This window comes from Falco punctatus (assembly GCF_963210335.1).
Source record: "Falco punctatus genome assembly, chromosome: 9".
NCBI classification, from domain to species: Eukaryota; Metazoa; Chordata; class Aves; order Falconiformes; family Falconidae; genus Falco; species Falco punctatus.
In genome coordinates, this window is record NC_137589.1 from 47,967,611 (window position 1) to 47,992,241 (window position 24,631).

Below are 24,631 nucleotides of genomic sequence, written 5' to 3' on the forward strand. Positions count from 1 at the left end.
TCCCCCGGCATTGCCCCACTGGGGCTCCCCCTGTGATAACCCAGCAGACAAGGAGGGGGGGTGTCTGGTTTTACATGGGCTTTAATAAGGATGGGGGTACAGATGTGGGGTGCAAAGCCATGGAACGAGGGCTGCCAAGGTGCTGGGGGTGCACTGAGGACAGGGTGGGACGGGGCAGCCACTGGCTTGTGCTGCTTTCGGGGCTCCGGCCAGCAGCAGCAGCTGGGTCTGCCTGGAAGAGATGGGGGGGTCAAGCACAGCTGAGCTGGGGGAAACAAGGGGACACACACCGGGGGGGACATCAGCCCTGCCAGCTCCATGTTGAGTGGGTGGGCACCCACCACCCAGGGCCTGGGACAACAAAAGAGCCACTCCATGGGGGTGGGGTGGGGGGTCCCCAGCAGGGGTAAGCAAAAGGAACATCCTGGTGGGGGTGGGAAGGGGCTGGGGGCTCTGCAGGGTGGAGTGGCTCAGAGCAACCCTCCCGCAGGGCTGGTCTGAGCCCCAGTGAACTCACCTAGGCAGCATCTGCCATGCATTTGTCTGCAGGAGGAAGAAAAGCAGCTATCAGCTCCTCTGGGGGCTGGGGGACCACTGCCCGTCGAGGAATTCCATATCGGGGCACCCCATGGCTGGCCCCATGCTGGCCCCACAGGGAGGTAGAGACAAGCCAGGAGGGTCTTCTCCTTCTCAACCCACCAGGGTACCCCATACCTCACCCCCACTCTCTGCTGCTCCCCTGCCCCCCCAAGCTCTCCCACTGGCTGCTCTCACCCGTCTGGGGCAGGATGAGGATCTCTTCGTCCGTCAGGCCCTGCTCCTTGGAGAACTGGGTGAACCTTTCCAGGCGCTCAGGACTGAGCTCCTTTGTCCTGCCTGCAGCCAAAAACAGTGTGAGAGGCAGCCCCCGGACCCCCCAGCACGAGGTCATGCTGTCCCAGGGCACGGGCAGCCCAGCAAGGGATAAGTTCCCAGGGAAGGGGGTCCTGACCCCACCATCCCATGGGTCACCCCAGCTTGGGAGATGCTGCTGCCCTTCTCCCGTGGGAGAGATGCCCCACGGAGGACATCCCAGGGGGTCCTGGGGGGTGGGTGGCATGGTGGTCCTGGGGCAGACGTACTGTAGAGCAGCACCATGGTGGAGGAGCCGGTGCTCTTGGAGATCTGGGTGGCCACCAAGGCGTACTCCTCATAGTTGGTCTCCACTACACGGATGTCGTGCTTGCTGCCCCAGCCTGCAGAGGACAGGGAGGGCATGGCTCAGCCCCAGCACCGAGCCAGCCCTGCGATGCTCCAGGAGGGCAGGAGCAGGGACAGGTGACAGCAGGGCTGTCCCCCAGGGCTGGGAGCACATCAGGGGCTGCCCCGCAGGATGGGGATGGGCTGGGAGCTGGCGACTCACGTGGGCTGGTGTAGCTGTACCGCCCTGGCTGCTCCGTTTTAGTGTAAAGGCTGTTCCTCTTCTCACACTGGTCACCCCTGGGGAGCACAGCACAAGGATGTCAGAGGGGCCAGGGTGATGCTCCAGCCCACACAGAGCCCCATGCATGTCACCAGTGCCCACCACCCCAGCCTGGGATGGGGGAGCACCCCCTGCCCCCCCCCCACCTCCCCATGCCCATACTTGGGGTAGGTGGAGGTGACTTCCAGGTTCCCATCTGCAGTGACGGAGATGACTGTGGTGCACATCTTCATCAGGTTCTTCTTCTCCTTGAACCAATTGGAGTTGGAGGCCAGGCCGATGCTGTACCATCTCCCCGTGAGCTGCACACAACCTCCGCTCAGTTGCCAGCCAGGCGCAGACCCTGCCTTGCCCCTTGGCCATCCACCAGCCCCAGCCCAGGCCACCCGTCCCTCCCCTGCCAGCCTGCACCCCGCAGCAGGACGGTGTCCTGGGCTCCCTGTCCCCCAGGGAGCTGCTGACAGCTCTCAGCATCCACAAAATGCAGGAGCCAGGAAATCCCTGGTTTATAACACGCCTTTCACTGCCCGACACTGGGGGTGTTTCTTTCCTCTTTGCCCCCTGCTCAGGGGCAGGTGACAGGGCTGCCAGGCTCCAAGATGCTATTTCCATCTGCTTGGGGGTGTGAGGAGGGGTCAAGACCCCAGGGCCGGCATGGCTTACCCCAGCCCAGTCTCTGGGGCTACCAGCTTGGTGCACCCAAAGGGGAGATGGGTTGTGCTGGGAGCACCCTTGCAGGACATGCTAGACCCCCACCCTTGCAGGACATGCTAGACCCCCATCCTTGCAGGACATGACTCCATCCCCATCACTCCCCTGGGGTGCCTTCGCCCCCAGGACCCCTCCAGGAGCTCCCTGGAGGAGCAGGCAGCATGGCCACTGCCCCAGCTTGGTGGGACCCCAGGGCTGTGGTGCCAGCCCCCGCTGCATGCAGCCAGGCTGGGGCTGTCCCGCCCTGGGTCCTGCCCATCATGGGGGGAAGAAAGGGCGCGCAAGCACCCCAAGCATACTAGCACCCAGGGGCTGGGAGGGCAGAGGGGTGTGTGGACACCCCAGCACAGCAGCCCGTTTTTGGGACCTGGGATGGGGACTGGGGTCTCTGTTGGGGAGGGGGGCCCATGGTCCGTCTCCGTGCTGCCTGTCAAACTGGCACTGCTTTTCTCAGTCCCTGTGTGTCTACACCCACCCCATGGCACAGCAGATGACCCAGCCCCACACTTACTCGGTCCTGCCCCACAGGCTGGAGCCTGGATCCTGCATCCCCTCCAGAGCCACCAAACCGGGGCACCAGGGGCTCCCCAGGGACAGGGGCTGCGGGTGCACCAGCTACCCTGCCCCTCCCAGTGCTGGGGCTCAGCTGGCCCCAAATCTACCTGCAACACCCTCTCTAAACATTTCCAGAGTGAGGATCCCCCCAAATGCCCCAAACCTCCATGCAGGTGATGCCGGCCAGGCTGGGTCACCTTGTCCTGCTGGAAGTCGGTTTGCACAGGAACGCTGTCCTGCGCATGCAGCACCCCGAGCAGGGCCAGTCCCAGGACACTGAGCAGCGTGGCGTGCATGTCTTCTGCTGAGCCGAGCCGAGCCGAGCCGAGCCGAGCCGAGCCGAGCGAGAGGAGCAGGCAGAACGCTGCAGTGCTGGAGAGTCAGGCAAGCCCCTATTTATGGGCAGGCTGTGCAGTGGCCCCAGGGGGACCAGCCCTGCCTCCCCCCCATGCCGTTATGCAAGCAAGAGCAGCGGTGAGTGCTGAAGCCAAAGGGCAGGCAGGGGAACCTGCAAATGTTTCCCTCCTGTTGATACGACATGTTTGCTTTGGGGTGCCAAACTGCTCCACAGCGAAAATACAGCTTGCAGCCAGCACGGTGGCTGTCCCTGCCCCCAGCGCTGCAGAGCAGGGGTCCAGTGGCACAGGCAGGGGCCAGAATGGGGGTCCAGGGTTTGCTGGCTGCCCTGTCCTTCCAGGATGGCCTCACTCAGGCTCAGAGAGGGGCCCAAGTGAGGTGGACGGCGCGTCAAGTGCTTGCCAGGTCCAATCCAACCCATGGGACTCGTGGACACCTTCAGGTGTTTCTGCAGCACCCCTGCCTTGCCCTTGCCCAAGTCTCTGCATCACCTGAGGAAGCATCTCACAGCTGGCCCCACCACCAGTCAGGGTGCATCCCACCAAGGCACAGCCCCAGTGCACCCCAACGGCGAGCTGGGGGGCTGGGGGTGTTGGGCAGGGAGCCAGAGCCCACCTTGGGCAGCCCCAATGCCCAGCTCTCTGGGGACCAGCATGCAGACAGAGGGATCCCTAGTGCTTCATTCTCCCCATGCCACCCTGCACCCTTTGCCAAGAGGGGCTGGGAGACGTCCTCCCCCTTGGTTAGGGGTCACCAGCAGGTGCTGAGATGCTCCCCCTCCTAATCTGGGGACACCCTGAGCTCCCACAGGGTGAGGGCTGGGGATGAACACTGGGTGTCAGCAGCAGCACCCACGGGTCTGGCACGGTTCGGGCAGGGCTGGCCGTGCTGGGCAGAGCATCAGCTCGGTGGCTCTCCCCACGGCACAGCCCTGGCCAAGGCTCTTTATGTAAGGAGCGTGTTTTCACAACAGCTGGGTTTTTTCCTCTGGCAGCCCACCCTGCCTGCCTGCCCCAGCACATTCCCTTCCCTCACCCAGCTGTGAGCCCGGCTTGCCCCTGCACACCACGCGCCAGCAGCCAGGCCAGCCCCAGCGATGCGGATTTATTAAAACAAAACAAAAGCTGAGCTGGGCAGGATGGAGCATCACGAGAACCCAGCTGGGCCCCCCCACATGCTGGGCTGGGGGCTCAGCCTCTGTCTGAGCCCATCCTTGGGGCTCAGGGTGCTGGGAGGAGCTCTCTCCATCAGGTGTCAGAGGCACGGGCACCCACGGGTGTCACTGTAGCACTGCGCTGGGGTAGGGGCACAAAGCCCCCACCCTGCTGCCCTTTTATCCCTAGCTCCCAGCCCAGGGCAGCAGGAAGGGGTGCCCATGTGGCGTCTGCTCTCTTTGGGGGTGGCACAGCTGGGGGCCAGCCCAAGGACCTGGGTGGCAAAGCTGGGTGCAAGCGCAGGAGTGTTGGGGTACATGGGGGCAACGGTGTGGGGCAGGCTGAGCCTGCTGCTGGGGCTGGGGGGCACAGGCAGGATGGAGGTACCTGGGCTGTAGATCACCAGGGTGCCGGGACACGGACCATCACGCACAACATGGGCATCTGCGCCGCAGAAATGGGTTCATGCCTGATAAACACGGGCTGGGCTGAGCTGGGGTGCAGGGGGGTCCTTGGGGACCAGCTCAGAGCAGGAAAGCAGGGTCCCCCCCTCGGCCCTCATCGCCCTGCCACGGCCCCACCATAGTGCAGCCACTTCTGGGGTGCAGGTAGGTGCAGGGCAGAAAGCGAGCCAGATCGTAACACCCCGACTCTGCCAGGCTGAACTAGGCAGCTTGGGGGATCTGCAAGCGCAGCCGGACCGACTGCCCCGCACGTGGGCAGCGAGGACAGGGGCTGGCTTTGGGCGAGTCACGCGGCCAGCGGTCCCTTACATAAGTTGCTGATAAACAACATGTGTTACCAGTTTCCGCTAAGATTGCAAAACACCAGCGCTGGGGGCAGAGGGCTGCCCTCCCCCGCCCGGGGCTGTGGGGTAGCTCTGGGGTGGCTGGGGCACTGCAGCTGCGGGGGTGGGGGGCTACCCCCCACCCCCTCCCACCACCTCCCACCCCCTCCCACCACCTCCCACCACCCAGCCTGTCCCAGGGAATTGTCACAGCTCGCTCAAAACGCACTGGCCCAAGCGTGTGCCAGGACAGCCTCAGCCAGGCTCCACACACAGGGGAGAGGGGTCCTGCAGGGGGCTGCAGCCCCAGGGGTAACGTTGCAGCCCCTCTCCCCTGGTTACACCCCTGGTCCAAGCCCCCGCAGCCCCCGTAGCCCCCACAGCCTGCTCAGAGCACCCAAAGAACGTCCCCTGCCTGGCTCTGGGGTGGGGTGCCGGCTGTGGCGGTGGGCTTTGGGAAGCCCTCGCAGGCAGGGGTCCGGCCCAGGCAGCAGTTCCCTGCAGGGAACGCGGTGTGTAGGGCTGGGGCAGGGGGGCTGGGGCAGGGGAACGGGGTGTTTCGGTGCCCTGGAGGCCCTGGGGGTAGGAAGCAGGACCGCTGTGGGGCCAAGATTTCCTCCTCTGGGCTCCCGGAGAGTTTCCCTGGCTTGTTGCAGGGGGAAGGCTGATCCTGTGCCAGTCCCTAGCACCCCCCAACCCCACGCAGCCCCACAGCACCAGGCACGGGGTGCTTTTCCCCACGCTGTGCTGGGCGCTCAGCGCTTTCCCTCGCTCACCAACCAGCCAGGCTCATGTGCACCGCAGCGCCCAAGAGTAAATCAGGAACTGCCACGACATTGTCCCATGGTTGGGGTGAGGCTCAGGGAGAGGATGATGGGGCTGCATGAAGGGGGACGCACAGCCCCCCAGCACCCTCCCGGCACCCCGTGGGCCAGGAGCACAGTGCCAGGGCACTGGCAATCCCTGGGCAGCACTGGCCTTGTTGGGGCAGATCAAGGGGTGACTTGCCTGGACACATCTTTTTCTCTGAGACATTTATTGGGGTGTTGCTGGCTGCTGCAGGGCACTGGGGTGCAGGGCAGAGGGGTGGCACAAAGCTGTGGGGGGACAGGACAAGGACAGGCATGACTGCCAGTGCAGCTGGAGGAGCCAGAGAGCCCCAGGGCTGGCTCCAGAGCTGTAGAGCAGCTGCAGGGTCTGACCAAACCCTGGATCAGTCCTGCATGACCATGGATGGCTGGATGAGGTGAAGGCTGAGCTCTGGGGACCTCCTAGCAACAGCGTCTACACCTATGGCTTCGTTTCTGGAAGGGAAAGAGAAGTGTTGTGGGGCTGGGGAAATGTCTGAGCCCAGCATTAGGGCTGGAGACCCACCTTCTGCCCCCTCAAGCACCAACAACGTTATGGGGCTGTCCTTGGGGACCCCAGCCCTCAACCCAGGGTGCTTCTGTCGCTGGACACCACATCCCAAACCAGCCCTCGCTACAGGAAACACCAATATAGACCCCACTAAGCCCAGCCTGACCCATGTTGGGGGTGAATGGGGCTTTGTTTTGCCAGCGTGCATCTGATGCCCATCCTGGGTGGTGGTCTGCCACCTCCTTATCCCACATAAGGCCCCAGAGGGACCCTGTCCTGTGGGATGGTCTGGCATGGACCCCCCTCCCCGTGCCCAATCAGTCCCCTAGGGCAGGACCACAGAGCTGTGTTGCAGTGTGGGTCTAGCACAGTGTGCCCAGCCCACAGCCAGGGCAGGGAGAAGCCACACGGTGCCCAATGTGGGGCCAGGCTGGGGACACGGAGGGGACTCAGGATGTTGCATGGTATTCACAACTCACCATCAAGGGTGTGAAACTCGTCTGCAGAGTCGCAAAACCCTGCAAGAGACAGAGCCCGGGACGGTCACCCTCCTTGAGCACCCAGGACCCTCCAGCCCTGCGCCCCAGGGACACTGTGGGGCACACCCAGTCCTTGCATCTTTGTCCCTGGGGTGGCTGCAGCATGGGGACAGACTCCACAGGTGGCCCTGCTGTGGGTGACCTGGGGCCCCAAGCTGCTCAAACCATGTGTGTTTGTGCCTCTCCTTCCCCATGCTAGAGGGGCCAGACCCCAACCCCTGATGCTGAGCCAACCCCTGATGCTGAGCCCTGCTTCTGGGTGCAGGCCTCACCGTGGGTGCCCCCTGCTCCCGGGATATCACGTGGCACCCACCGTATGTGGGGAAGTAGTAGGTCACATCTTCGCTCAGGCCCACAGCTCTGACATGCTGCTCAAACTTGTCCGCAACAGCGTCACTGACCCGGCTGGTCCGTCCTGCGCCGGGAGGGAATCAGCAGCTTTGAGCCCTGCCTGTCTCTGCCGCAAAGCCCCCCATGCCCAATGCAGCAATGCTTAGGGCCAAGGGGTCTTTCGGCTCAGAGACACTGGTTACCAGTTCCCCGTTCCCCCCTCACTGGCTTCCTTCTGCAGCATTTGGGGACAATTCTCCATCTGCGGCCTGAGACCCTCAGGGAGACCCCATTCCTGTCTGGGTCCTCTGGGGCACCGGTAGGCATTCCCTGAGCCCAGCACGGGTTTCCCACCCCTCTGCCACTCCCGTCCTTCATCTGCCACAAGTCCCAGCACACCAACCCACCATAGAGTTTGACAGAGATGCTTCGGCCCTTCTGGTAATAGAGGATAGCGTAGCTGCTGTGGTCTGTCTCACCCACCACTACGTCTACTTTGCTGCCATACCCACGACCTGGGAAAGACAGAGAACAGCCCTGGTTAGTCCCAGTTAACACTGGTTAGCCCCGGCACCATCCAGGGGCCTCATTTCACCACAAGCAGGGTGTACAAGGGGTGAAAATCAGGGCCAGAGTGGGTGCAGCCCCACAGGGTGCTGCTCCCAACCAGCAGGCACCAGTCTGCAGCACTGCCCCTGATGGCATCTGGCACTGGGGCATGTTGAGACCTCAGAGGTGAGATACTGGGAGGGCACTAGCAGGGTGGACACAGGTACCAAAGCCCTGCTGAGAGCAGGAAGTGGGGGCTCCAGCCCCACGGTCCCTGCAGCACTCATGCCACCCCAGCCCAGCCTCCCTCACCTTTCAGGAGGAAGCGTCCATGGGCCTGGGCAGGGAGATAGCGCTGCCTGATTTCCCAGCACATCCCGTCTCTGTACGAGGAGAAGAGAGAGTCAGCAGGCTGGGGAGGATCCAGCCCAGGTCCCTGCCTGCCCCACTTGCCAGGGCACACATGGTATCTGTTTTCCCGAGACTCTGTTTTCTCCCTGGGGAGATGCTGCAGAGATGCAGAGCCCAAAAACCTGCTGAGCCCAAAGGGGTCTTTGCTCCCCAGCTCTCAGCCTGGCTTGGCCCCTCAGCACGCCCAGGGCAGGGGGAAGTGCCCATGGATGCACTGAAGACCCCCCTCCTCAGCTGTGCTGCTGCAGTGGTGGCCCCAGGATCCAGTCTCTGGCTGGGCAGTCATGGAGCAACCACGTGCCTGATTGGTGCCTTGGTTTCCCAGGCCTGGCTGCCCCCCCCCCCTGCCCAGCCTGGGCAGCCCAAGCCCACGCTGGGTGGGTGGCTACGTGGGTGGCAGGGTACCAGCCTGCTGTGGCCAGGACTTCTGCAACAGACCATCCCTCTGCACTTTGCTCTCTCCTCCTTGAAGCCTGTGGCCAGGGCACTGGTCCTGCTCTGACCTGCCTGCAGCATCTCCATCCTGCCCAGCGTCCCCATCCCACCCAGCGTCCCCTGTCCCCATCGCAGGGCACTGGTCCCACTCTGACTTGCCTGAAGCTTCTCCATCCCATCCAGCATACCCTGTCCCCATCCCAGGTCTTGCTCTGACTTGCCTGCAGCATCCCATCCCATCCAGCATCCCCTGTCCCCAAGCCAGGGCATGAGCTCTGTTCTGGCCTGACTGCAGCATCCCCATCCCTGCCTACGGCCCCGCTGGCCAGCATCACTCACAGCTTCCTGAAGGTGCTGATGGCCAGGCTCTGCCCATCCAGGATGGTCACCGTCACCGCCGTGGCCTCAAGCCTGTGGCTGTGCTCTGCCAGGTAGCTGCAGCGGGAGGCCATGCCGACCAGGAACCACCTCCCTGCAAGCTGCATGGCACAGAGGTGACCCGTCTGCCAGGCTACTATCTCAGGGTCCCGCTACCGTGCTGCCCTGAGCACCCACCACCCCGAACACCCTTCTTCCATGATGTCTCCCCTTGGCACCTCTGCTGTCCCCTTGGTGTGCCCATGGGGCACGACTGCCCTTGTTTGGGAGCTGGTGGGTGGCACAGAGCAGGACAGATAGGAGCCTGGCATGGGGACAGGCTGAAGCAGGGGGCTGCGCGGAGGGGCTGTCCAAGGCACCCACCCATGCCTCACTGCCAGCGAGGCTGTGAGCACCGCAGTGCAGCCCTGGGCGCGTGGTGGACAGCACTGCGCTGCCGTGCCCAGATGCTCAGACCCCCCAGGCCCCCCGAGCCCCAGCTGGAGGCCGTGCCCAGCGCCGCAGGGGGAAGCGAGTGCCAAACCCAAGGTCGAAAACCGCTGCACCAGCCCTGGGGCTGAGGCTGGAGGTGGCTGTGGGAGCAGGGGGTCTGGCTGGATGGCAGCCGCCCAGGGTGGGGGTCCCTGGCGAGGCTTCAGCCCCTGCACCTGCCTCACAGGGCAGCGCTGGGCTCATGCTCCTGTCACCCCTGACTGTGGCAGTGGGGGCGGACAGGGGGGCTTGGGCTGGGGGCCAGGCTGCAAGGCCAGGTCTGGAGGGGGTCCCTGCAGGCCGGGGGAGTGCTGCAGGGTCACACCTGGCTGGGGACACGCAGGGGGACAGAGCGCTGCCCCCGCTGCCATGCTGCAGCCCCACATGCGGTGCTGTGCCCCCAGGCCCCATGTGGGGCCCCACCCAGCCCCAGCCCCTCACCTGGGGGAGGCTGAGATTCTCCTGAGCCGCCACCTTCTCCAGTGGGCTCTGGGGAGGGGGTGGCCGCTGCCGCCGCCCGGGCCCCAGCCCCAGCCCCAGCGCCGGCCCCGGCGGGGCAGCGAGAAGCAGGCCGAGCAGCAGGAGGCTGCCCAGGCCCGCCATGCTGGGCCCGCTGCCGGGAAGCGGTGGGGGCAGGAGGGCGGCGGGGGCAGGCGGCACCGTGGCCGGGCTGGAGCCGGGCCAGGCCGGGGCCGGTGGGGCCTGCAGGCCGGGGCAGGCCGGGAGGGCCGCGGTAGGCAGGGGTCAAGGTCAGGGCAGGCTGGGGCTGGGGGAGCTGCACGCTGGGGTCAAGGCCGGGGGCTGGGGGTCCCCATAGCTGGGGCTGGACAGGGCCACCGGGGAGCAGGGGGGCCCGATCCGGAGGGGAGTGGGGGGGGCGACCCCACGGCTGGCGGGCGGGGCCTGATCGGATGGGGGCGTGGCCTGATCAGGCGAGGCGGGGCAGAGCTGTCGCTTTAGGGGCGATCGTGCCGCGCTCGGCTAGCTGCGCCTAGCGCGCTGAGCGGAGCTCTGGGCTCGAGCTCTTCGGCCTGCGGCAGAAAGCGGCGCGGCGGATTCGGCGGGGGGAACCACCGAGAGGGGCGGCCAGAGCGGCCCCTGGTAGCCGTAGCGGAAGCGCGGGGCGGGGAGGCCGGAAACGCTGCGCGGGAAGGTGGGGGCAGCGGAGCCGCCGGAGCCACCGAGGTGCCGTGAGGGGGGGGCGGCGGCCCGGGGCGGCGGGCGGGCGCGGGGCTGGTGGTGCCGCGGGTCCCCGGGGCGGGCCGGCGCCTGTGGGGCCCCCCGAGGCGGGCGCGGGGTCTCGGCGCGGGGCTGCGGGCGGCCGGGCCGTGCCAGGCCTCACCCCCGTTTGTTTCCAGGCGCGGCGGCAGAATGACACGATGGACGCGGGCGGCGGCCCCCTCCTCCCCGACAGCGTCCTCTACGAGATCTTCCTCTACCTGGACCACGTAGACGTGCTGTCGGTGGGGCTGGTGTGCCAGCAGTGGCACGCCGTGGCCCGCGACGAGTTCCTGTGGAAGGAGCTCTTCTACCGCTACTACCGCATCTCCCGGGAGGTGCCCCGGCACCCAGGTGCGCTGGCGCGGGGGGAAGGGGCTGGCATGGCTGCCCGCAGGGCTGGCTGGCCTGAACCTGCCGAGCAGGCAGGGCGGTCCCGCAGGGCCGAGGGGCTGCTCAGCGCCAGGCCTCCAGCCGCCCCGGGAGGCTGTTTCCTGGTGGTGGCACCCCAGACCTCCCTGCCGTGAACCCAGAAAGGAAAATCCTCTCTCCCCTCGGCTGCTCAGCCCTCTGTCCTCTGGTGTCAAGGGTGGCTGAGCCACTAAACTGTCACGTTAGCAGACTACAGGCTTGGGTGGTGATGGCATCTGGAACTGCCCAAACCCTTCAGAGACAGGCATCAAATGGCTGAAAATGTTTTGAGTTTCCTTTTCTTTCACAGAAGAGCGGGTTCTGAGTTCTTTCTAGGCTTGTGCTCTTGGGTAGCTGCTGCACAGCTTGTCTGGGCGCTGCTGCTGAGGGAGATCCCGAGGAGACGCAGTGAGTCAGTGCACGCTACTACATCACAGCCCAGTTGGATTCTATGATAATCACTGCTGGCTTTTCCTGATCAGGACCTCACAGCAAGCCTCTGCTTCAGGCTCTGTCCCTTTCTCATCTGGACTAGGAAGAGCTGCAAGTACACATTAGCTGATCAGGCTATTTCCATAAGGCGTAGGCAGCACCTGCAGCCTGGCTGTGGAGGGAGAGTGCTGTCTATAAAGAGGGGGGTGGGTGTGCAGCCATTTAATTGTACAGTGGGCAAATGCTAAGGCAGTAGCTGACCCACTTTGCAAGGGCAGGTTGGACTTGATCTTGGCTTCATCTCACAGTAGGAAAATGACCTATTAACAGTCGGCATCAACTGAGCCTGGCGGAGCTTTCCTGGGGTAAAGCTGTTGGCAGTCTTGGTGGTGGCAGTCATATATGGACACAGGTCTGTTCCCAGCTGAGTGTCAAGTGCTGGAAGCAGTTTGGTGTGGTCTGAAAGGGTAGCCCAATGCTGTTGCAGCAGCTGAGACAGGCCTTGGGGACCTGCCAACAGGAGCCCTTCCTGCCAAGGTGGGTCTCTCGTGGAGTCCAAAAAGCTCATTCCCGGCATGCTGCACAGGTCCAGGAGTGCCGTGCTCGGTCCTCCGCCCTGAGGGTGCGCATGGGGCTCCCAGCAGTGGCTACAGCAGAGGGAACTGGCTTCTTGGACTAGAGTTGCAGTTGCTGTAGAAGGATGGGAAGAATTACCAAGGATCATGCAGCAGGAGCTCATCTCCCTGCATCAGAGAATACCAGTGCAAAAGGACTCTGAGACGTGGATGGGATGACTCAGGCTGCGTGACTTCACTTGCACGGACCCAGGGAGCTCTGTGGAGTTGAGGATATTATCTTTGGCTTTTATCTGAGGCTCTTTGACCAGGCTCAGTCTCTTCAAGCCTCCTGAAATTAGTTAGTAAGCTGCCAGCTCTGTTTCTTAGCATTAATTGGGGCTAAGAAGTCAGTGTAACTCGGTAACGTATTCAGGCACCTCCCAGGCTGTGCTTCTGGAGCTGTGAAAATCTTTCATGAGGCAGTGGGGGCAGAGGGTGGCTGGCAGGCCCAGGAAGGGGCTGAAACAGGAGTTTAGGGAAATAGCCTGCCTGCCCTGGGCAGCTGTGTGGTTTGAGGAATGGTATCCAGTGGGTCTTGTAAGAGGAACTGTTGGGGTTGCTTGGCTAGATGGGATTTGTCCAGGCTGCTTCCCAGCCAGACAGGCCAGGACCGAGAACTTCAGAGGGGGGGATGAAGCACCCAGCCTAGTGAGCAATGGTGGGGTGTCTTGGCAGCAAGCTGCTCCCTGCCTGCTGGAGTGGGTGCCTCCTGGGCTGCAGCAAGTTCAATAAAACCTTCAGTCCTGTTCAGTGTAACTGGGAAAGTTGGCCCTTATCCATATACATGTCTAATCCTCTTTGCTTCCTCGGGATTTGCTGCTGCAAGAAGTCTGTAGGCTGCCTTACCAGGCACTTTGTTAAAAATCCTCTTTATTTTTCTTTTTATTGGCTGTCGGTGTGACTCCTCTGAGTGTGCTCCAGGCTCCTCTGCTGCAGGGCTTCTCCACTGCAGGGCTCCTCTTCTGTCCTGGCATGCTGTGTCCAGCTCCCATTCTTCTTTCTCTCTCTCTCTTCCATGCACACACCCCCACACCCCTAGTCTCTTATCACATGGAGACGTTTTTTTCCCTGGTCTCATACACTTTCTGGAATCTTCTTAATTCTGTGTTAGATGAGATAAAGATAAACAGAGTGGAGGCCGGTACCCTGAGGAGCAGCTTCCCTCTCATCACATGATTTGTTTGTGCTGTGCTGGAGCACGCCTGCAGTTCTGACAGCTGTTTTGTCCTGAGCAAGGTTTTTGTTAGAACACTAACAGCTCTGCCCTGGATGTTTCTTGCAGTGGCTGTACTGGTTTAGAAAGTAGGGGTATGGTGTGGAATTGGGCGTGTAGTGGAAGCAAAGATTTTCTGTGGGTGGGATTGGGGAAGCTACTGAGAAAAATGTTAAACCCTGCTAACTCAGCTGAAGCCATGGGGATGGTGGCCCCAGCAGAGCTCCCAAAGACTTGGTTCTGCAGCTGCCATGTTTAGCTCGGGTCCGTCACTTCGCTCCGCTTACATTCCTGTCCTGTGTCCCTGCTGATGTGTTACAGCTGCCGTCTCCTGGTATGATGAGTTCCAGAGGCTCTACGACACCATCCCTTGTGTGGAAGTGCAGGCCCTAAAGGAGCACAATGACCAGGTTTTGCACCTCAGCTTTTCCCACTCTGGCTGTTTGTTTGCATCGTGCTCCAAAGACTGTACCGTCAAGGTAAGGCATCAGCCTCTCCTGCACAACTCTTCCAGCTTTGTTTTAGTGGGGTTTAGCTGTGAGAGCAGCCTTTAGGAAGTCTACTTTGAGGAGAGGAGGTATCCCTGGTCTTAGGCTGGTTCCTGCAGATGCTGAGTTGTTCTCAAAGCCACAGAGCTAATGACTCTTGCAAATGTAGCCTTAAGGGTTGTGGATTCCAGCTCCAGCCCATGTGAAGGTGGCCGAGGTGCCTGCCTGGCTCTGGCTGCTTTCTAGGTGCAGATCAGTCCCCTGTTATGCTGTTGGGTCTAAGAGAGGGTGTGGAGATAATGATCCACTGCAGAAGATGTCTTGCGTGAGTGGTTGTCTTGGAAGAAATCTCTCTGAACCTGCTGAAAAATCCAGCTGTGACAGTACAGTTCAGACACTGCCTGAACAACTTCTCCACTGGCTGGCAGAGAAGCAATCCTGCATTTAGCTGCTCTCCAAAGCTGTTGGCCATTTTCTGTCAGGGTAGTTGACAGGAAAATCGGGACTGAGAGGCAGTTAAACAGGGTCTTCAATGATATTTTTTTTTCTTGTCCTGGTGAGTGCTGGCAGAACAGATAAAGTGGAACTGCTCCCAGGCTTCTCAACAGCTTCCTGACTGTTTGTCTGTCTGTAGATCTGGAGCAATGAGTTGGACATCACCCTGCAGCACAGCTCCAACATGAGGCCGTACAACTGGAGCTACACGCAGTTCTCCCAGTTCAACTCTGATGACTCCCTCCTTCTGGTGTCAGGTGTCTTTGTGGGGCCTCACAACTCCTCATCAGGAGAGATTGCCGTAATCAGCATGGGTAAATGCCTCCCTCACCTTCGCTGGGGCTTTCTGGGAGGTGTGAAACGGTGGGTGCTGGGGTCCCCTTTCTCTTCAGGTTGTGTGGTGGCCTTGACCTCTGCTTGTTCTGCCTTCCACCATCTTGCATTGGTCCCAATCAGTTTCATAGGGTAAACCTTCCAGATAACTTTAACTCTGCTCAGTCACCATGTCATCGGTTAAAGGCAGTGTGACATATATTTATTAACTTCTATTCTAAGTGACAGCCTGGGCAAGGGAAGAGTTATCCAAGTTACCTGTTGTCTCGAGGCCACCATTTCTGACTCGATGAGGTCTCACATGGTGTTCTGAGTCTGTTCATCGGGGCCTGCTTCACCTCTTGGGCTGCAGTTCTGTAAAACTCGCTAATCCCCCACCGTGTTATCTCTCACCGTCTGTGCTGCAGTCCCACTGTGCCAAAAATCGAGGAGTGCTGCTAAATGCACAACTGTCTTGCTCAGAAAGGTCCTGAGCCCCAGGGGCAGGAGTGAGGAAGTTCTGTACATGTTTGACTTGTTCTTGTCCTTGAGGGTGTCTGCTTTGGGCCACACTGGAGGAAGGCTGTGAGGATAGGTTGCTCTCTGGTCTGGCTCCGTCTGGCTGCCCTTTTATTTTGGTTTCCCTTGTGCATGCTCTCCTCACACATCTCTGCAGAAGAGTGGAATTACCTGTCTTCATAGTAGTGACTGGAAGCTGGAGGGTGGTCGGACGGTTTGTGGTGGGGGTGCTGCATCAGTGCCTCTCCTCTGGAGACTTGAATCCACTTGCCATGTCTTTTGCCATGGTTTCTCCAGGGCCCTTGCCAGCAGCCAACACCTGACACTTGTGTTTCCCCTCCCTTCCAGAGAACTTCACGCTGCTTTCCAGAGTGAGGAATAAACCCTATGATGTGTTTGGCTGCTGGCTGAATGAAACCAACTTGATATCTGGCAATCTGCATCGGATTGGGCGTATAACCTCCTGTTCTGTGCTGTGGCTGAACAATGCTTTCCAGGTGAGGTGCCTTTGTTCCAGTTCCACAGGCAGTGTGTATTCCTGCTGGCTGCTGGGGGAGGAAAAGCTGCGGAGGTGGTGTGAGCAGGGAAGCATGGCCCAATCCTCCTGTCCTCCCTGTTTGTCTCCTCTGACTTGCCCTCAGGATCTTGAGCTTGAGGCAACCCTTGTGTGAGTTTTCTCCACGCTTGATGTTGTGGTACCCATTGCAATATTCTAACTCTACCCTCAGACTGCAGTAACTCTTGCCCCATTAATTGGGATGAGGACTTGACTGCAGTGCCCCAGAGCATGGTGTTGCTCAACAGGAGAGTGGTTGAACCGCAGCAGGGTTGCTGAGGTCCTGGGTAATATGAAGCTGGGCCTTGGGTGCCTGTAGTCCGGCATGTATTTGAGCAACGGCCGTTCTCCCGCTTTTGGCAGCTCGGTGTGTTGTTCCCAGGAGACAGAGGCAGCTGAGAGGCTGAGCTCAGCCCTGCCTGTCCCTGCTGACATTTCTGTGGATTGGTGCTGTCTGATGCTGTGATGAGACCTGTGTGCTGGCCTCGGACTGCTTGTTTCTTTGCTGCTTGTTCATTCTGTAGCACTTGTGCTGCTCAGATGTGTTCCTCTGCCATGTCTTGCCTCTGTCTCAACGTGACAGCTGCACATCCTGGCGTTTTGTGGGTTTTAACATGAATAATTGATGCTGGCCCCAAGTGAAATTCTCTGGTAGCAGGGACCCTTCCCATGCCCACATCTGTTTGCTGCAGTGACACTATGGTGTCAACTCTTCCATCCCCAAGAGGCAAGGAAAGACCTTGCGCGCTTTGACAGGGGGCGTTGGAAGCATGGCCACAGACTGCCAGAGCAGATCACCAGGCTGGTCCTGCTGAGGGGTACAGGTGAACTACAGGAGCACAGAGGTCTTCTGCTGCTTGTGGGCCAGAGGGATGGTGCTTCACGCTGCACCTGTGTTTATTGCAGAGGCCCGTTCCTGAAATTCATTTAAAGTGCTGAGCAGCACCAGCACATAACCTCAGGTGGGGGAGTGGCAGCAAGGCTGCCCAGCCTCTGTGTTTCCTAGCTCCACTGTTGCACTGTCTGCCTGCAGAAACTTTCTACCTCTGTGTGCCCACCTCCGAGACGGGAAGGAGTGAAACAAAGCTGGCCAGCCTCTAGGGCCGGTTCTGGTGGTCAGTGCTGCATATAGCAGTGTGAAGGGAGGTTGGTGCGTGGCTGGTGTCCGCTGTGACGGCTCAAGGTCTGGGCAGGTTTGAACTGTAGGAGTGACGTGAGGTGGTTCCTGCTTACTTCTGCCTTCTGCTTGCAGGGCATAGAGTCTGAGAATGTGAATGTAGTGAAGAGACTGTTCAAAATCCAGAACCTGAATGCCAGCACTATCCGGACTGTGATGGTGGCTGACTGCAGCCGGTACGATTCCCCAGACCTGCTCCTGGACTATGAGGAGCAGCTAGCTGCTTCCTCCACCTCCACCTGCCCAGTCTTTGATCTTGGCAGTGACAGTGAGGAAGAGGAGGCCAAGCCCAAGCAGACTCTGGAGCCAGCAGTACAGGAATTGCCGGATGACGGGGGTGTGACAGCAGAGGACGGGCTGCAGCAATTCTTTGATGATATCATGGAGGGCCGTGTGAGGCCTGCCATGACTGAGACAGAGTTGGAGACAAAGGTGGCTGAGCTGTTTGTACGCAACAGAACTAAACCGCCTGAGCTGAACCTGCTCTCCACGGACAGCAACAGCAAGACAAAATACTTAATCTTCACCACAGGATGCCTCACCTACTCCCCGCACCAGATAGGTAAGGCTGTGGTCTGAGCCCAGGGCACAGCAGCCTCCCTGGGGGTGTGGGCTGCAGCTACACTGTGAATTTGAATCTGCAAAAGACCTGGTTAATTTGCTGCCTGTTTGTGGTGAGTGAGTTGCAGTTTTGCTCAGGCTGCTGGACTCTTGATACAGGAAGCTTTTGAGATGTCCCCAGTCACTGAAGGGGGTTCCACCCTGCACGCGCTTGCCTGAGGGTTGTTTTGTTGCTGCCACGTTTGACACGTGGCCTGAAAAGAAAGTCATGGTGAGGGCTGAGCAGAAGATCAAGAAGGAACTTCTGACTTAAGGACATCAGCCATGAGTTGCACGCCAGCGGGTGGATGTGAAGGGCAGCGGTTGCTCTGATAGGGGTGTGTGGAAGGGCCTCAGTGCTGTTCTCTTGTGTGGGTGGAGAGGGCATCAGGGCAAGACTGGCTTGAGCAGCTTGGAGTTGAGATGTGTGTTGCTTGCACAGTGTCTCGCAGCTCTGGGTGACAGAGCCCTGCCTGCCTCTGTGCCTTGCCTGCCTGCCCCACTGCCCGGTGTGTGATCACCCTGCATCACAGGGCCTTTCGGCCTCTGTTTTGGTACTGAAGAGGTTTCACGGTGGGTTATTAGCTGCCCCAGCAGATGTTTCCATGGCAAACTGATGCCAGCTTGGTGGCACTCGGCTTCCTTGCTTGGTGGGGTACAAGGGACTGTAGCTGCAGCACAAGCCAGGCAGCGGTGCTGCTGGTGACCTTTTCTGGGTTAGGACTTCCCTCGCTCTCATCCAGGGCTCTCTTGTTGAGGCACTGGGACTATCGGAGTCTGAGCAGAAGCAGGTAGTCTGGCTGCATCTCCAAAAGCCCCTAAAGCTGGTAGAGAAGTTCAGTGGGAAAGACCACACAGATCAGTAGAAATGTGAGGAGGGAAGGAGCTGCTTCTAGGCATGAAGGCTTTTCTGTAAAGCCAGATGGTTTCAGTTCCTTTTGCTGTGGGCATGGTTACAGCCGTGCTTTCCTGCTGCGGGCTCTTCTAACCTCCCTGTTACTTGGTCCTGCACCAGTACAGCCCAGTAAGGCAGGGAAAGGCAGATTCCAAAACCATAGGCAACTTGAAGAAGAGTCACTTGATCTTTGCCCACCCAAGTTAGGCATGTGACCTGCACTGACTGTAGCGCAGCTCCATGCTCCTGTCCGTGGCTGGCTCTGCAGACGGACGCGGTGGACCTTGGCCTGCCTCTGGATGCGTGGCAGGTGGTCTGCCTGACTCGGCCCTGTAAGCAGCGCCGCATCTTGATCTGCTGCGTTGAGCAAATGCTGCCTCGCAGGCTGGGACCTGCCGCGTGCAAAGGCGAAGCGTGGCATAGAGGCGGCGCCCGCCTTTGCGCTCCACCGACTTACAGCGCAGCCTCCCAGGGCCGTGGGTTTTGGTGCCTTTGAACTCCAGTGACTCCCTGGCCAGTGGCCAGTGCCTGTGGCGCAGCCTGGCTGTTCAGAGGGACGAACCCTGCTTGGCTCCTCTCTCAGCCATGAGTCACCGAAAAATGTTATGTTTGCCCATTGGCGTGTGTGTGTCGAACCAGCCTTTGTGCATCTGCTGTCTGCCCCCAAGGAGCTGGTACTTGAAAGAGCTCGCTGTTGTGCTCATCTCTCGCCAGGCTGCTGCTGGGAGCCGTGCTCCTGGCTGCTGGGCATCGACGCTATCTTGCCTGATCTGTGGCACGCAAGCACTTCTGCAAGAGTTGCCTTTGAGCTCCTGTCTCTCTGGTGCTGGTGGTAGGCTTGAGTCATGGGCAAAGCTGTCTGTTCCGCTGGTTTGTGCGTTTGTGGATGGTGTAGCTGAGCTTGGAAGTGGGAGTGTAGTGCTGTGGAAATGAGGATGAAGATGCTGGTGAGCAGTGCCACTTGGGTGGAAGAGCGAAGGTCCTGTCCTGAAGGTCCTGGGCTACCCAAGTTCAGATGCAGTGATGTATTTGAGGTGCAGTGTGGTATCACCCCTACCTTGTTGGTCTGTGGGAGCGGGCTAAAATCAGGGGTGTTTGGCAGCAATTCCCTCAGGAGGACAGTGGGGTGGGATGGGCCATCTTCCAGCTCTTCCTGGACCTGCTGAGGATTAAGCTCATGTGTGCCCAAGAGCTGCTGAGACTCAAAGGAGTCTTCCAGGAAGTGACTGTGGATGGTTTTGTGTTTGGGACTTCTCTCCAGAGCTGGAAGGGGACTGAGCATGTGTCTCCATTAGTCAGAAAGCTCAAAAGCTACGAATGCTTGAGCTCACTTTGGGTTTAAACCCCTGTTCTTGGACCTTTCTGAGGATGACCCCCACTCGCACTTGACAGTGTCAGGGGAAAACCCTGACGCAGCCAGTGCATCTGCTGGGCCTTCTCTAGGCTGAATAATGCAGGAAATGGGCCCAGCCCTGCAAGCATTCATTTAGGAGAAAAAACCTTCTGCAACCAGAGCATCTCCCAGGCCAGCGCAGCTTCCTGGTGCTTCAGAGCATGCTGCACGCTGGGCTTGGAGCAAGGTGTGGCTGTACCAGCTGGGTGCTGGGCATCTCCCTGTCTGGGGTTAAATGTGCCAGCGCATCACTGATGGGTGGTGTCCTGGCCAAAGGCACCACTTGCAAGAGCTTGAAGGAGCCTGGCAGGGACAGCAGCCCTGTCCTGGTCCTCGGCCAGTGAGCCAGTGCTCCTTTCTTAGCAGCACTAAGCGAAGCCCCTTCTTGAAGCCTGGGGACTTCCACCAGCGCCTCTGTCTGCTGGCAGAAGCCTGATTCTGCTTTCTATCCCCAAGGGATTAAAAGGATCCTGCCCCATCAGATGACGACTGCTGGGCCAGTGCTTGGGGAGGAGAGGCGCTCAGATGAGTTCTTTGACTCACTGGATCACGTCATTGACATTCATGGCCACATCATCGGCATGGGCCTCTCCCCTGACCACAGGTGAGCGTGGCACCACAGGTGAGCATGGCAGGGCAGAGCTGCTGGCTGCAGACGCTGCAGGGGGTGGGCAGCAGCTGCTTAGGGGTTTTGTGGAGTGAACAGGAGAAGAAATGACTAGTGGATGGAGCAGGGTGTCTGCATAGGCTGCTCTGGTCATTCACATCTCATTTATGTCCCAGTGCTGATGGCCTGTGTTGCTGCCTGAGCAGCAGGAATTTTGGCAGGAATGCTTTTCTCCCGCGCTGCTGAGCCTGGTTCAGGATAGGGTTAGGCAAGGAGCCTTGTAAGAGTAAAGGAGCTGCCAACAGCAATGTGTCTTGCTCCCGAGGCAGATCAATCACAGAATGGTCTGTGTTGAAAGGGACGTTAAAGACAATCTTGTTCCACCCCCCTGCCACGGGCAGGGACACCTTCTGCTAGACCAGGTTGCTCCCAGCCCTGTCCAACCCGGCCCTGAACACTTCCAGGGATGGGGCATCCCCAGCTGCTCTGGGCAACCTGTGCCAGTGTCTCACCACCCTCACGGTAAACAATTTCTTCCTAACATCTAACCTAAATCTGACCTCTTCCAGCTTAAAGCCATTGCCCCTTGTCCTATGACTACATGCCCTTGTAAAAAGGCCCCTCCCCAGCTTTCCTGTTGGCCCCTTTAGGTACTGGAAGGTGCTCTAAGGTCTCCTGGAGCTTTCTCTTCTCCAGGCTGAACAACCCCAGCTCTCTCAGCCTGTCCTCTTAGGGCTGGAGCACCTCTCCTGTGATCATCTTCGTGGCCTCCTCTGGACTTGCTCCAACAGGTCCATGTCCTTCTTATGTTGGGGGGGTGCCAGAGCTGGATGCAGTACTACAGGTGGGAGTCTCACAAGAGCGGAGTAGAGGGGGAGAATTGCCTTCCTCGACATGCTGGACCCCGTACACCACCATCCTTGCATTTGGTTTTAATGGTATTAAAGAGGCTTGACCTAGCTCCCAGGGCCACCTTCCCCGTTGTGCTGGCCGTTTCCAAACACGGTGAGAAGTGTTTCAGCAACGTGTTCCCGTATTTCAGCCTGGATTTTAGGGAGCTGAGCTGCAGGCTTGCTAAGGACCAGAGAAACAGCTCGGGCCCTGCGCTGCCCGAGTGCTGCGCATTTGCTGCTGGGGTTTCTTGAGCTTTGTTGCATGTGGCAAGGTGCAGGGTAACCCCTCTGCTCCCCTCCCCCAGGTACCTGTACGTGAACAGCCGTGCCTGGCCTCGGGACTGCGTCATCTCTGACCCGATGCAGCCACCCCCCATCGCTGAGGAGATCGATCTGCACGTGTTTGACCTGAAGACAATGAAGGAGGTGAAAAGAGCCCTCCGTGCGCATCGGGCCTACACGCCCAACGAGGAGTGCTTCTTCATCTTCCTGGATGTCAGCCGGGACTTTGTGGCAAGGTGTGTGGCGACAGGGCTGGGCAGGATCCTGCCCTTCATCTGGGACGGCCTCGGGGCCATCGCCGTGGGCAGCTTGTGCAAGCAGAGCTGGGCTGGGTGCTGGGGACTGCTGTGTGTTGGGAGCGGAGCAGGAAATGGGAGGTTTGTAAAGAGCAGAGGGTGCTGCTAAAGGCTGTTTGCCCTGGTCCTGTTGTGAAATCGGTGAGGAAAGGGGAAATTTTGAGCTGTGGCGTGTTCGGCAGCAGGTGACAAATGCCCTTCTTGGGGGCTACAGGCAGCGGGTGCTGCGGGGCGAGAGGAAGGGGCTTGTCAAACAGCCTCTAGATCCTGGAGGGAGCTGACTTGCTCAGGTGGAAGCTCAGGGGTGGTGGGGCTGAGGGGGAGGCTGGGGCACCCTCTGCCTCCCATCGGCGCGGGAGGAAGGGGGTTGGGAGCGGCACACCGTCGGGGCTGCTGGGGTGACCTCCTTCCCTGTGTCTTGTCTGCTGCAGCGGGGCAGAGGATCGCCACGGCTACATCTGGGATCGGCACTATAACATCTGCCTGGCCAAACTGCAGCACGACAACGTGGTCAACTCTGTGGCGTTTAGCCCGGTGGAGCAGGAGCTGCTCCTGACGGCCAGCGATGACACCACCATCAAGGTGTGGCGCTCCCCTCGCACAGTGCGCATCCAGCAGGCCAGGAAGCCCAGGCCCAGGAAACTGCTCTTCTCCTGGCTCATGAACCAGAAAAGCTGAACCCAGGTACACTGCTCCTGCAGCTTCCTCACTGCAGCCACCTCTGGAGCTTGCAGAGTTTTGAGCCCTGCACAACAGAGACGAGCTCTGGGCACGCGAATCCCATCCGCCAAGTCAAGGAGGGGACGGGTAGGGGGAATTTCTTCCTCCTTGGAGCATCTGCTTCAAAGACAGAACGTGAGAGCTGAGGGCTCGTTCGTAGGCCCGGCAGACGGCAGCCTGAGCTGGTCACTGCAGGGTGGGCTCCCCACGGCTTTGCACGAACGCTGCTACTTGGTCACAGCTCTCTCTGGGTGAGCTTTGGTCTCTGAGAACAGACTGAGGCACGTCTCCAGTGTTTGTACTGTGTGAGCTGGGACACGGCTGACCTCGTCGAGAGCTACTAGCTGCAGAGCACTTGGCAGAAGCCACAGTACAGTGCTGTGCTGCCTTACTGCAGGACTCTTTTAATAGTAGTTTTATTAACATTTATTTGTCCCAAACCTCCACAGGCAACTCCCCTGGCTGCTGGGTAATGCCGAGTGCCTCCTGCCGCACGGTGTCTGTCTGGAGGGCAGGGAGAGGGCAGCAGGGGAGGCAGGGCTGGAGGGGCCTGGCTGGCCTCTTGTGTGGCCCCCCCAGGGATGCAGCCAGTGCCCCCTCAATGCCTTGTTAGCAACTATGTGTTGGCATCACCAGTTTTCAAACCTGAGAGAGGGGAGGGCTGGTGGTAACGCGGTGCTGGCTTTGCCCTCTGTCTTCCTCGGCTAAGGAGCACTTAAATAAGCTATGGCATTGGTAATGTATTTATTCTAGGGGATCTGCTGCCCCTTCCCAGGGAGGCAGCTGTGAGGATGGCTGGTGGGTCTTGTGGTCACCTCCCTCCCATGCTACTCAAGTCGTGGCACTTTAGGTTCTCTTGGTATGTTCTCTGTGATAGGTGTAGGCACCCAGGGGTGGCTGCAGATATTTAACCACAGGTGACAGGGGAACGCAGCCCTCCTCTGCCTGAAGTGACAGCTGAATAAGCTTCCATTCACCTGGGCTGTCTTGCCATGGGTTTGGTGACCAGGTCCTGCTGGGGACCCCTCTGATGGTGGAGCTGCCTCACTTGTAGCAATTGTGAACTGAGTGGGGTTTAACCTGTCCCTGAAGCTCTTCTCCATGCAGCTGGTACCCAAATATAGGAGCCTATTCTTTAAGCTCCTAATCTTGACTTGGCCTTGGTGGGTCCCCCAGGAGCCGCAGTCACTCCTGGGAGCTGGGCTGTGTCTGGAAAGGAGCCGGGTCCTGGGGGAGGTGCTTCAGGACTCCCCTGGGAGCACCGGGGGCAGTTGTCTGTGTCACTCATGGCCTTGGGTTGCAAATAGACTTAACAGCCGGCAGCAGATACTGTCCCGATAGGCACTGACGGCTTTAACAGCTCCTGCGGCCCTTGGTGGGAGGGTTTGTACCCGTGTTCTGCTGGGCCCCAGCAGGTGCCCATGGCTTTATCCAAACCCCCTGTACTCAGGTTTTCTGTCTTCACAGGACTTCCAGAAACAAGGGAGTCCTTTGTGTGTGTGCACGCAGGATCCACATCCAGCGCTCTGTCCTGTCACACAGCAAACGGCCTCTACCTTCCACCTTCCTCCCCCAAGATTGTGAAATCTTTTCTCCCTTGGCTCGGTGTAGTAGTGAGCAAGGCACTGAGGGTTTATGTTTGTACTGAGTTTTGCTCTTCACTATGGCATTGAATAGATACTCTGCTAAAGCATCTCTGCAGTGCGAGTTTGTTTTTCCCAGTGCTGTTCTACTGAGGCAGAGCTGAGGCCCGAAGTGTCACACCACTGTGCCTACAGCTGCTGGGGTGCTGCGGCAGGAGCTGACCAACGTGTAGTTACCTGCCCTGAGCCATGGAGTGCAGGCGGAACACTGAAACAACAGGAGGAGAGAGGAAAGAGGCAGAGAATTGCCTGAATCTCCTTTGCCCTTGTGGAGGAGGATGGGACAACCGTGAAGATGGGGAGCAGCAGTTCATAGCGGCTGTGGGAAAGCTCTTTGCTGCCAAGGCTGAGCACTGCGGGCTTGAG

At 59.7% G+C, this 24,631-nt stretch overlaps 3 protein-coding genes across 3 annotated transcripts; 1 reads left to right on the forward strand and 2 right to left on the reverse strand.

Annotated features, from left to right (window-relative positions):
* Positions 1-63: 63 nt before the first annotated feature.
* On the reverse strand, positions 64-4,918 carry LOC308069628 (lipocalin-like). Its single transcript, XM_080402268.1, has 8 exons — positions 4,627-4,918; positions 2,926-3,100; positions 1,625-1,764; positions 1,403-1,479; positions 1,122-1,235; positions 775-876; positions 518-543; positions 64-232 (listed from the first exon to the last, which is right to left on the reverse strand). Exons 2-7 carry the CDS (start codon positions 3,022-3,024, stop codon positions 518-520), a joined length of 558 nt encoding a protein of 185 aa, XP_080258394.1. The 5' UTR covers positions 3,025-3,100; positions 4,627-4,918; the 3' UTR covers positions 64-232.
* C8G (complement C8 gamma chain) lies at positions 3,048-10,399 on the reverse strand. The gene is made up of 8 exons (XM_080402267.1): positions 9,940-10,399; positions 8,989-9,128; positions 8,116-8,186; positions 7,662-7,769; positions 7,238-7,339; positions 6,865-6,903; positions 5,803-6,330; positions 3,048-4,708 (listed from the first exon to the last, which is right to left on the reverse strand). The coding sequence occupies exons 1-7, from the start codon at positions 10,099-10,101 to the stop codon at positions 6,317-6,319; spliced, it is 636 nt and encodes a 211-aa protein (XP_080258393.1). The 5' UTR covers positions 10,102-10,399; the 3' UTR covers positions 3,048-4,708; positions 5,803-6,316.
* Positions 10,400-10,546: 147 nt separating this feature from the next.
* On the forward strand, positions 10,547-24,315 carry FBXW5 (F-box and WD repeat domain containing 5). The gene is made up of 9 exons (XM_080402198.1): positions 10,547-10,683; positions 10,857-11,070; positions 13,711-13,868; positions 14,512-14,686; positions 15,552-15,700; positions 17,012-17,498; positions 20,281-20,428; positions 21,630-21,842; positions 22,334-24,315. Exons 2-9 carry the CDS (start codon positions 10,878-10,880, stop codon positions 22,578-22,580), a joined length of 1,770 nt encoding a protein of 589 aa, XP_080258324.1. The 5' UTR covers positions 10,547-10,683; positions 10,857-10,877; the 3' UTR covers positions 22,581-24,315.
* The last annotated feature ends 316 nt before the right edge of the window (positions 24,316-24,631 follow it).

Excerpts from the sequence above, each read along its gene's own strand:
- LOC308069628 (XM_080402268.1), bottom strand. The coding sequence starts at position 3,024 with ATGCACGCCACGCTGCTCAGTGTCCTGGGACTGGCCCTGCTCGGGGTG. Across the intron at positions 1,480-1,624 it reads GTCACCTCCACCTACCCCAA|GGGTGACCAGTGTGAGAAGA; the intron begins GTATGGGCATGG and ends TGTGCTCCCCAG. Across the intron at positions 1,236-1,402 it reads GTACAGCTACACCAGCCCAC|GCTGGGGCAGCAAGCACGAC; the intron begins GTGAGTCGCCAG and ends TGTCCTCTGCAG.
- C8G (XM_080402267.1), bottom strand. The coding sequence starts at position 10,101 with ATGGCGGGCCTGGGCAGCCTCCTGCTGCTCGGCCTGCTTCTCGCTGCC. Across the intron at positions 8,187-8,988 it reads ATCAGCACCTTCAGGAAGCT|AGACGGGATGTGCTGGGAAA; the intron begins GTGAGTGATGCT and ends CTCCTCGTACAG. Across the intron at positions 7,340-7,661 it reads CATCTCTGTCAAACTCTATG|GACGGACCAGCCGGGTCAGT; the intron begins GTGGGTTGGTGT and ends CTCCCGGCGCAG.
- FBXW5 (XM_080402198.1), top strand. The coding sequence starts at position 10,878 with ATGGACGCGGGCGGCGGCCCCCTCCTCCCCGACAGCGTCCTCTACGAG. Across the intron at positions 14,687-15,551 it reads GATTGCCGTAATCAGCATGG|AGAACTTCACGCTGCTTTCC; the intron begins GTAAATGCCTCC and ends CCTCCCTTCCAG. Across the intron at positions 21,843-22,333 it reads AGCCGGGACTTTGTGGCAAG|CGGGGCAGAGGATCGCCACG; the intron begins GTGTGTGGCGAC and ends TGTCTGCTGCAG.